The 11,153-nt window shown below is 39.0% G+C and overlaps 2 protein-coding genes across 2 annotated transcripts in view; both read left to right on the forward strand.

Moving 5' to 3' along the window:
* LOC104963487 (FRAS1 related extracellular matrix 2) overlaps window positions 1-2,745 on the forward strand; it is a 56,561-nt gene extending 53,816 nt beyond the window's left edge. Inside the window, 1 exon segment of the mRNA XM_010792083.1 lies at window positions 246-2,745. Within this exon segment, the coding sequence (XP_010790385.1) occupies window positions 246-794 (549 nt within the window). The 3' untranslated portion in view covers window positions 795-2,745.
* Window positions 2,746-4,052: 1,307 nt separating this feature from the next.
* trim47 (tripartite motif containing 47) lies at window positions 4,053-9,493 on the forward strand. Its single transcript, XM_010792074.1, has 8 exons — window positions 4,053-4,286; window positions 4,688-4,899; window positions 5,895-5,940; window positions 6,090-6,185; window positions 6,504-6,728; window positions 6,910-6,932; window positions 7,032-7,153; window positions 7,332-9,493. The coding sequence occupies exons 1-8, from the start codon at window positions 4,104-4,106 to the stop codon at window positions 7,859-7,861; spliced, it is 1,437 nt and encodes a 478-aa protein (XP_010790376.1). The 5' UTR covers window positions 4,053-4,103; the 3' UTR covers window positions 7,862-9,493.
* The last annotated feature ends 1,660 nt before the right edge of the window (window positions 9,494-11,153 follow it).

Raw genomic sequence — 11,153 nt, forward strand, 5'->3', positions numbered from 1 at the left:
AATCCCCAATGTTTTTGTAATTTTAATCATAAATACATGTAATCAATTGAAGGCTGTTAAAGTAGACTTTTGCCAGAAAGTCTAATGAATCAATTAGGCAACAGCAGGTCCCATCTATACAAAAATGTATGTATATCATTATTTTTGCAAGATGTGCTCGTTATGGACTCTAAACCAATTCTATTGGCTAATTTTGTAAATTGAACATTATTCTGAGATGTGCATATGTTGGGTTTTTTTCTCAGGTTGCTGCAGGCCGTGAGTGGTTCATTCACACAATTTACACCGTCCGCTCCAAAGAGAATGCTCACAGAGGCATTGGAAAGCGCAGCCTGGAGTACCATTCCTTGGCTTCCACGAGCAAAGATCTTGCCTTGACCCCATCTAATGGCAAAAGTCATCGCGCCAGGAGATCGGCTGGCGATGAAGTCCCAGAGATCACTGAGGATATTGGAGCAGATAATAACCGCGGTACTAATATCATGCACATCGATTTGGATCGCAACAAGCGCCGGGCGGTGGGGTCGAATGAGCTGTTTGCCAACGGGCTGGAACCCAGTGAGCTGAACACACAGTATGAAGAGGATGGAGTGGTGACTGTGGTGGGGGTGCTGGTGGGGCTGCTGCTGACCATCCTGATTATTGTCACCATCGTACTGGTGCTGAGATCCAGACAGAAAGATGGGAAGGAAGGCTGGAGGGAGGAGGTACAGGAGGTGGTGAAAGGCTCCGTCAGTACAGAGCCCATGTTGGTGGTGAGGATGCAAGACTGCCACAACAGCTCGGAGGTCTGAGCAATGGATAGATGGACAGATGGACAAATGGATGTGAGGGCTTTTATACAATTTGGGATTTTTTTTTTTAAAACTGGTATATAATTACTTTCTTAACACCAAAAATCTGAAATGGATCATTATGCAGATTCGGGTGTGTGTTCCTGTAAGTGTGGGGATTTCTACAGTATAGGGTCCATTATGTATGTTGATCACTGCAACAGAAAACGGCACAGAAGACAAACCTACACGGTCTCTTCACTTAACATTCAAACTTGTCCTGCTAGTAGCTTGGTATGTCCTTTCTCACTCACTGGCTTTATGGTGTTTAAGGGCCTGAAGCAGCTTTATTCCTTCAGGACACTCTCAGTCACCAAGAGCACTTTCTCATAAAGCTAGTGTCACACAGGCCAAGTCAGAGATTTAGTGCTGCAGGTTTACCTCGGGTAAAGGGGACTAGATGATGTCAATGTTCATACTGGAAGGAATAGTCTCAAAAAGAACAGATTCAGCCTCAGATCTTATTGACCTGTCCCTGAGTCAGTCAAATCTTTACTGAAGTGTGTGAGCCCTGGTACTTCTGTCTGTCTACCAAAGTATAAATGGTAACAATACCATCTTTTCTTCAGCTTGGAAAAGGGTACATCTGATTTTTGCGCACATTGTGCAGCATATTCATACTTCTTTAGTATCTTAACAAATGTGTTACGGATGCAAAGTTCTGTGTTTACACTACATTCGTTTTAATCATCATAAAAAATATGAATGCTTAGGGTTGTCCGAGAGATAGTTCCAAGTGGAGATGGGTTCCAAGATTGTAATCTCACTTACTGTTCCCAAAATTCTTAAAAGTGTATCAACTGCCAGAGGATACTTTTCTACAAATATTGAGGATTAAAAGTCAAACATATTGATAGTAAATCTTAAATGGGGTAAACTGTACTTTTAGACATGCAATTTTAGCTTAAATGTTTGCCTCATTCTGGAAAACACAATTTGTAATAAAAACATACGCACAAGATGCCACCCCCTGTTTCTTCTTTGTAACCTAAACCTGCAAAAATATCTTAGCAGGTCTTCAAGTAATAATTACCACTGCTGTCAGAATTTATGTTTATTAACCAGCTTACCATTTTATGAATTCACAGTTTTTTGTTTTGCTAGCCATATGATGAGGAATGTTAATTGTATTGGGATTTTTTATTGCTGCTGAGTTGGGTTGTTTCCACTTTCTTTTACTTTATTACCTGTTTACAGTTAATCACTGTTTCTGTTACCACACTGTTTACTGCAATTCACCCTTGCAGTGATGTTGCTCCACTCTTTTTCTATGATATTATCATATTTATTAAAAGTAGTTGGGGCATAATGATGACACTGGTTAGATTATGTGTATAAAGGCATTCATCTCAGGAGTAATTTCTTTTGCAGACAATGGACCATGTGTAGTTACACAATTTACTACTGTTGACTGAAGAGAATCTCTCCAGAGCCACTTTCCACTTCTGTGATACACTGCTAATAAGTGTGGTGCTGTGAACATGCAAATACTTCATACATATTCAATGGTTTCACCCCTATTCCATTCTCACTATGTTCCTGTAAGCTTCAAATACTTCATACATATTCAATGGTTTCACCCCTATTCCATTCTCACTATGTTCCTGTAAGCTTCAAATACTTCATACATATTCAATGGTTTCACCCCTATTCCATTCTCACTATGTTCCTGTAAGCTTTGTTTTCACTAGTGCTGTGTGGGATTTCAGTGTTCTGAGTCATGTTTTCGAACAAAGGATGCAAAAATAATAGCAGTTTACAAAATGTTATGTCACCATGAATAATATTACATTAGAGACATTTATATAATCTGCTGTCTCGTTATTTGTTGATACCACTGGTGAAATTTCTTGTTTACATGTTGTTAAACCTGTGTCTTACTCTGCTATGGATAAACTGTACAACATGCTGAGATCAGTGTTCCTAAATATGTGTCTTATTATGGTGTTGTCAGTCATCATTGTTTCATTATTTCCAATATGTATCAGGGCTAGCTGATGTGAAGAACATGAGCTGTAAATCTGCTGAAATGTGAATCAGCAGTGGGATGTGATGGTTCATACAAATAATAATCTGCTGAAACCCAGCTGTGATTTTCCCGCTCTGATGATTTTGGAAATAGCACCACATCTGACATCAAATGCACTTTTTCAGTCACATCCCTCACATGCCAATCCAAGCTATGCAATGTAGTGTATCCACAGCCAGTTATCCCCATGTATATGACCATTTTAGCACAAACAATCAAACTTGATATTCAGTTTGTGTCTTTTTATGAATGGGTTTTTATGTATATGTATTTAAGAATAAATATGGTTGCTTACTGGTTGTTGTTGATTTACTTAGTATTTAGATAGAACTTTGAGATTTGAGTACTTGAATCTGACAAAAAAACGAGGCATAGCCAGGGCTGATTTTCAGTCCCAGTCCGCCCCTGGGCATAGAGCAGGGCATAGGGCATACAGTCTATGGCATAGACCTAAAAACTTGACTTGATAATGGAAAACAAAAACATTTAAATGTCATGTTGTAGCCACGTACATTATTGGACAAATGAATAATAAATAGACCAAGGCAGGCATCATTCAAGCTTTGAATAGTAGAAAATATACTTTGACTATTTGATTACTGTAAAGCACTTTGTCAAAGAAAGCCATTTTTACATTTTAATGGTATAGACCTGGGAAATTAGCAGTTATTTGCAACTTGCCCTCATTCTCTTGAGACCTAACATTCTGCATAACAACGGCCCTGTTTCTAGCTTATATCACTAATGAAACACATTTTTTTATATATTCATAGGCAAATGTAATGCAAAAGTGAGGATATTTCTCTACCCATAGATGTGTATTTCTCACCGAAAGTGCTTAAACCATGTCTTTTGATAGGAGAAATGTATGTTCATGTTCAGGAATAATTTTAACATTTAATTTGCAAATGGAAAGCTGTATGCGGTCGGTGTGTGGACAAGGTGCTTGTTGTTTATGAACACTTTCAAATGTAACGTATGTCATTTTGTGATTAAAATGCAGTTGCAGCAATTAAATGCAGAGAGGCCTAGTGTCAATCCTTGTGCCAATATGAATCAGTCAATAAGTTAAATTAATATGTCAGTTTTTAATGAACACATATTGACCTTGTGATGGAAATGTTTTGAGGGAAGAATCTGATTGGTTGGGACGGAAAATGACGCACCACAAATGTGCCCTCTTACCTCCCTCATTCTCCTCACTTCCTGCAGTGTGGTGCTGCTGCTGTTAGCTTGTAAACATGGCTACCGCTGGAGCAGCTGGAGACGACCTGAGGAAAGAGCTCACATGTGCAATTTGTTTGGACTTCTTCAAAGACCCGGTCATACTGAAATGCGGGCATAATTTCTGTCGGTTTTGCATTTGCATGCACTGGGATGAAAATGGCGGAGACTACGGCTATCAGTGCCCTCAATGCCGAACGGTAACTTATTGCACGTTATCTGTATTTTGAACCGTGTTTCTTCACAAAATAAGTTTCAAAAACGTGTGACAGTATTTATTTGATGTGGTTACAAATATTTTAAAGTAGCTGGTTTACGTTTCGTCTTTAAAACATGATATTATCTAAAGTTACGCAGTGTATTTCTGAGGCTAGCGTTGCTATGACGGCTGCCTCGCTGGCACTAGCTACCGTTAGCTAACTGAAAGCTTAATTATCAGCAGCTAAGGAAGCGACAACCCGTTGTGTTTGTACTGTAGCTATTTAACAAGTGCTTTAATGCAGAATGTCTAGATGCATTCTGTGGACAACGTCATACTCACTTGGCCTTGGTGACAAGCAGTTTTCTGCCTCTTTATCAGTTGCTTTCTTTGTCGTCGCAGGTGTTTACCAAGAGGACCTTCACTAAAAACTACCTGGTACAGAACCTGGTGACCAAGCTGGACGACCTGGAGTGTCTGGCGTCCTGTCCTCCGCCCTCTAAGCCCGTTAAAGTAGATGGCAAGTGTGACCAACATGGAGAGGAGCTGAAATTGTACTGCCAGACTGATAAAAGGCCCATCTGTGTGGTCTGCAGGGAATCTAGAGCACACAGGTTGGTGGTGTTGGCACATTTTTATAGAAAGGGGCATTATAGACTCATTCTCCAAGGTTCGCTAATAGGTTTGCTCTGACAAATATACACATATTTCTATTTTGCAATTTCTTCTCTGTCACTCATCATGCAGGAAAATGAAATGGGTACTATCAATGAGTAGACTTGGTTTATCCCTTTCACTTGTCTTGCTTCTGCCAGGGCTATTCACCCAGTCCTCTGCAGTGTATCTCATGTCATTCTAATGTAAAATGTTGGAACTCCAACAAGCCGTTTAGGACAGAGAGTGAATACACATACTTTACAGAGATGCTGTAGGAGAAACCAATGTGAGTTTGGAAAATTGCACAATATAAATGTATTTTAGTATACCTCAACAATGGAATTATGATCAGTAGAAATGGCCATGACATGGGACCTTTAACACCAAGACACCCAGACCCTTCTCACATAATGCATGCCATATGTAAAGGCCTATCAGGATAATACCATTTTATTTTATGACAGTTACTGTATTCCAACTTCTAGCCCTATTTACTCTTGTGTGGTCTGGTTCTGTTGCTAAATGAATCTGCCAACCACTCTTATTTTCAATGCATAGTTATAGCTACTTGCTAGACATTTCTGCTAGACTTGAATTACTAGTTTGAGTTTATTATTTTATATTATACTTTGCTGTATCTCTTTAAGAGAGCCAGGGTCATGTATCTTTTGCAAAACAAGCTTGCTTCATCTTGTTTGCCCTTGATGTTGTCCTTCATTTTTGCAATCTACCGACTCTATTATCTGTGTGTCAGTATGTCACCCCATAGATTTTTGTCCTGTTAAATTGTTGTATTAAGCCTACAGTTGAATGAATTACAATAATTGTATCACCCATATGTTTTTGGGCATTTGAAGCCCTACTGAATTGAAATGTATATCTGATTGTCTCCTAAACTGTCTGACACTTGAGTGTGTGTGCTTCATTTAAAAATATATATATATACTTTCAGACACCATGAGGTAGCACCAGTAACAGAAGTTGTGAATGACATGAAGGTAAGTTTATGCAAATGTTTTCATTTTTAAGTCTCCTACTCTGTATTTTGCCAAGAGATCAGAGATGATGTGGCCTTGTCTGCATGTATTATTTGGGACATCTAGAATATGTACTAGTTTGTGTGTCCTAATGATCATTTTTCTTACAGATGGAGTTGAAAATGAGGCTAATGGAGCTCAACTGGCAGAAGTCTCAATGTGTAAAAGTTATAACTGCTGATGAGCGCACCACAAGTGAAGTGAAGGTATGTAATATCATTTTTTTTAAGCCATATTTTCATTTTTATAGGTCACAACTTAAAAAGTGTATGTTTGGTTCAAATATTCTAACAAGATAACAACCTTCTCTATCTTCCAAATGTAACCTTATTTCATCAACTAATTAAATGCAATATCACAATCAGCATGGAGGCCTGATTGGTAATCCTGACATTTGGTAATTTAAACGCTGGGTTACAGGATGCTTTCAAATGTTACAGCAGGTAATGCTAAACACGCATTCCATTGATACTTACAATCCTAACGTGTTTGATCCTTATCTTCTGACATTCTCTGGTCTTCAGTTGAAGAAAAAGAGACTCAAGGAGAAGATTGAGGCGGATGTTGGTGCCTTGGTGCAGTTCCTGCTCGATGAGAGAGACTCCCTGCTTGAGAGCCTGGATGCCGAGGAAGTGGCCACCATGGCCGTCATCGACGAGAACCTGAAGATTGTGGAGACAGAGGTGGCGTCTGTAGACAAAGCTATAGCTGAAATCCACGGTCACATCGGTGGGAAAACTAGCTTTGAGGTCAGTATAACACGTCTGCTCTCTGATTCTGATGCTGAGCATTATTGTAAGAATATATTTGTCATAGATGTATAGTAACAGTTGGTATGTGAAGCAATGGCTGAAATAAACCTAAAAACCACTGCCAATTGTACATAAGTGGTGTGTGTGTGTTTAATATAACTTTTTGTTCTTTCAACAGAGCCTTGCTGAGACACACAATGAGTAAGTAGCTTACAGTTTTGTATTTTATGAACCTTATACAAACTGTTTATTTATTGAGCAAAAATGTACCTTTTTATACTTTGTGTTTTTCTCCTACAGAGTCATCCATTGCAAGCCGTTCAAATCCCTCGACACCGTCAATTGTGCGACTGAGTTCACAGACTTCTCCGGGCCCTTCCAGCTCATCATGTGGAAGAAGATGATGCACGTGCTGCACACTAGTGAGTTTCCCACACCATGCATGTTTGACATCTTATTACCCTAAGTAAGACAACTTTTGCTTCCTTGGACATAAATGTCAACTTGGATTCCTTAACTTGTATTTTTTTCAACTGTACTGCCTTCTTCAGCCCGCTCTATGATCAAGGTGACCTAACTTTCCCCTCTCTTTCTGTGTAGTGCCCCAGAACCTCACCTTGGACCCCGACACGGCTCACCTAAACCTTCAGATCTCAGACTTTGACACCAAAGTAGAGGAGGGCCATATTCGTAACCAGGAGCCCGACCTGCCGGCCCGCTTCACTCGCTTCTGTGGAGTCCTCGCCACGGCCCAGTACGCCAGCGGCCAGCACTACTGGGAGGTGGACGTGAAGGACAAAGGCGTGTGGTACCTGGGAGTCACCACTGAGGGCAGCAACAGGAAGGGCTTCGTCAGCCTCACCCCCTCCTCGGGGTACTGGAGCCTGTGTCTGCAGGACCGGCTGTACGCCAACGGAGAGGACGGGCGAATCCCCGTGGCCGACTACTGGAACTCTCCTCGGGTCGGCGTGTACCTGGACTACGACAACGGGCGCCTCAGTTTCTATGACGCCGTCACAATGAAAAGACTGTTCATGTTTGATACCTGCTTTGAAGAGCCTGTCTATCCCTTCTTCAGCCCGGGGAAGAATGACCCCGGCAGCAGGCTGCAGATATGCCACTATTACTGAGAGATCTGAAAAGAGTCATGAAATCTCATTATCTACTGGTAAAATCGTACGCCATGGTTTTCAGATTTGCTGTCAATATGGTTTCTTCTCAGTCTTGGATGGAGTGACAGGTGGATGTTGACCCTGTGTCTGTGTGATGTGCACATGGTTCCTGTTGGTCTTACTCGAGTTAGAACATGAGTCACCAGGTGTCTCATCACACGTTGGTTGATGTGAAGTGCTTACATTTTCTCATAAGGCAATTTGAAAATGTTAAATGTGGTTTCTTTTAACCCCGGCACACACTGTAGGCTTTAACCCCTGGTGACTGGCTGCAGTCTGAGAGCGGCTTTGTTGTAAATACCACTGGTTGCAGTCAGGCAGATGCCTCAAATGTCAACTACTATGCCATACAATTACTGTACATTAACTTGTGTTGGCTAATTTCTTTGGCAGGCAGGGTCAGTGGCCTTGGGTAAAACTTCATCAAGTATCACATTGATAGTTGATAGATTCCTTCATTATATAACAGTCAGTTCCATGCTCATAGTTATCTGATTTCCTTGATTGAATTTGGCCGGATTGTACTTCCATGAGAGAGTGGTTCAGGTTGTTCTGTCAGCAGATCATTTTATCATCGTTTTTAAATCCCCTTATTGTATCTGTTTTTTATTCTGTATATTGCTTACAATTTTGGAAGTTCCAAACTCCTCTATGTTACTCTGAAGCACATTTCTTTGTTGAGCAGAAGGCATGAAGTCGTGCCATTGTGCTTTTGTTATAAGCTATCATACAAATCTGAGAAAATGTCATCAGTCTGCTGGAGAATTAGCAGGTGTGTATGACAAAGCAAACTATTTTGAAAAATGTAAACAATAAATTAAGATGAACAGCCATATCTTAAAATCAGTTGCTTAACTGGAGAGTGCCTGATGGACTTGACTAAAATGTAAACTTACAAAATGCTGAATTACGTTTTTTATAACTTGTTCAGTTTGCTTTTTACAAATTACCCCAGCATTGCCTTGATGATAGTTATTTTAAAATATTCCTGCTTGAGATTATAAATAGATAGTTGTTGAGATGGTGCTGATTGATTGGTTTGAACTCCTGACATTTTTCAACCAGTTTTCTATTTTTATTTATTGAATGCAATATGTGTATCTGGGTAACTGTGTACAATCTTTTTCCTTCTTTAAACATGTTTTTAACATTCTTCTTTTAGATCCTTTTATTTTTGCTTGTGCAGTTGTGGACCTACAAGCAAAGACTGCCGTCTTAAATGTTTTTTTTGTTTTTTATTTCAGAATCCTATTGAGGAGCCCAACGGACATTCACAATATTTATTATTCAGTTTATTAGTAGATGTTTAAGATTTTCACTTGATGACTGCAACACTTTGTGCTCTTAAACTCTGAATATTTACTGATAAACATTGTGTCCAAGATAGTACACCTCATTTATACGTACTTTTAATTTGTCAAGCGTTCTGAGTTTCATACCTGCAATAAGTTTAACAGTGTTTGGGCTGTTTCTTTAAGTGTGACTTTAAAAATAAAATCTTGCAGTCCCTGTTTGTGGCCCTTTCACCTGCTTTAAATGTGCTAAGTGTTTCTTAGACAGAACAATAACATTAAAAGAAGAGAAATTCAAGTTTTATTTTTCAAGAGTCTTATTAACTTTCTCTACACAAGGGCTCTGGTAATGTAAACCAAAACGAATGTTAATTAGGAATACATTTAAATGTATTTCGGACCTATCATTTTGTTTCAAAACCTAATGATTTCTAGATGCTGTCAGCCAGGTTTGTGTCATTCCATTGTTTTTAGATGTGGAAAATTGACCTATTCAAAACTCTCAATGTTATCTTGAGAAAGTTCTTCCTTTTTTTTTTTTTGTCCCAGTTTGCTACTCAAACGCAGTTAGTGTCTGCTCGGCATAAGTTACTTTTAAGGGCTTCTTTTGTCCCATTCTGCAGCGTACTCTTTGCACTGAACAGGTTCATGCCTAGTGTAAGAGTTTTTTGCTATTTTGGTCCAACATTCTCATGAAACCTTTTGAGACGGTTTGTTTCTTATTCAGTTTTCATACAGCCAGAACATTTAAGGAGGAGGTGAGAAAACGGTTCCCTCCCCCGCCGGCTCTGGTTGTTTTGCCGTTATTTCCGTAGAGATATGGTATTAATGAAGGGCTGGTTTTATAAATAGTTGCCCAGATCTTCCTAACAGAGGACAGCTAATCATCATTATGAGCACAAATTGTAATGGCTGTTTGCGTGACCTCACATTATGTATTATAATATGTAACAGTTTCAGAGCGGAGAGCAGTGGCATTAAACCAAAGTTCCTGTCACGATGGGACTTCAACACTTCAATGAGACATCTGACTATTCACTTATTTTGGTAAGAAAATGCATGAATATATTGGTTTCTGATTAAGCAAGACAAGCATATGCCTTTATACCTATTTCAAAAATTTAAAAAAACACGTACAGAAAAGGCATTAGTTTACTGAAGTCTTGTTATGAAAACAAAATGTGCACAATATTTCATAGCGTATGATTTTAATATTTACAATTATACCTTGGCCATGATACAAGTGATTACTTCTTGTAAAATTGGCCTCTTGCAGTATACAGTAGGCCACACAATATGGTTTGTGTACTGTTTTGTTTACACAGTATGTGCTTCCTTTATTTCACAGACATGTGCAGTTACAGGTAAAACAAGGACACAAATAAAACCATAGGAACACAGGGGTCATGTTTATGAATAAGGAAAGTCAAAAAGATAGTTTTCCAGGAAATGAGAAATGTAGATGGAAAGACCAGATTACAGATCAAATAGTTTATTCATACAATACAGGTAAAACGTTCTGGTTTTAGCTTCGTTGTGTTTCTCAAGGAGATGCACAGAACACCTTTAAAACACTGAACAACCAAGAAAGTGAATACTGGAAAAATCCATGATGAAGGTGCTTGTCAGCTACAACAAGAATGTGATTGTAATATACAGTACACTTTCTGATTATGTTTAATGATAACTATACACAGGCATATATTACTCTTGCAAACGATATAACTCTTATAATATTTGTACTTGTGCAATGTTCAACAACTTACAACAAAACGTTTTGGCCGAAGGAAAAGTTCCTGTAGTCCAGGATGTGAGCTCTGGGAAGAGGCAAAACAGCTTTCAGTGCTACATGTCACAAGGCCTATGTACGAAAATGTTTGGCAAAGAGGATACAGTTCAAATGCACAAATTAGAAAAATTATTTGTAGAACAAATTATGTAGAAAAGAAAAGAAAAAT

The sequence above is a fragment of the Notothenia coriiceps genome, unplaced genomic scaffold (genome assembly GCF_000735185.1).
Source record: "Notothenia coriiceps isolate Sejong01 unplaced genomic scaffold, NC01 NC01_scaffold00036301, whole genome shotgun sequence".
NCBI classification, from domain to species: domain Eukaryota; kingdom Metazoa; phylum Chordata; class Actinopteri; order Perciformes; family Nototheniidae; genus Notothenia; species Notothenia coriiceps.

What these genes read in the sequence shown, in the direction of transcription:
- trim47 (XM_010792074.1), top strand. Translation starts at nt 4,104, where the DNA reads ATGGCTACCGCTGGAGCAGCTGGAGACGACCTGAGGAAAGAGCTCACA. An exon ending in AGTGCCCTCAATGCCGAACG is followed by an intron (nt 4,287 to 4,687) that starts GTAACTTATTGC and finishes TTGTCGTCGCAG; the next exon opens with GTGTTTACCAAGAGGACCTT. An exon ending in AAGTTGTGAATGACATGAAG is followed by an intron (nt 5,941 to 6,089) that starts GTAAGTTTATGC and finishes TTTTTCTTACAG; the next exon opens with ATGGAGTTGAAAATGAGGCT.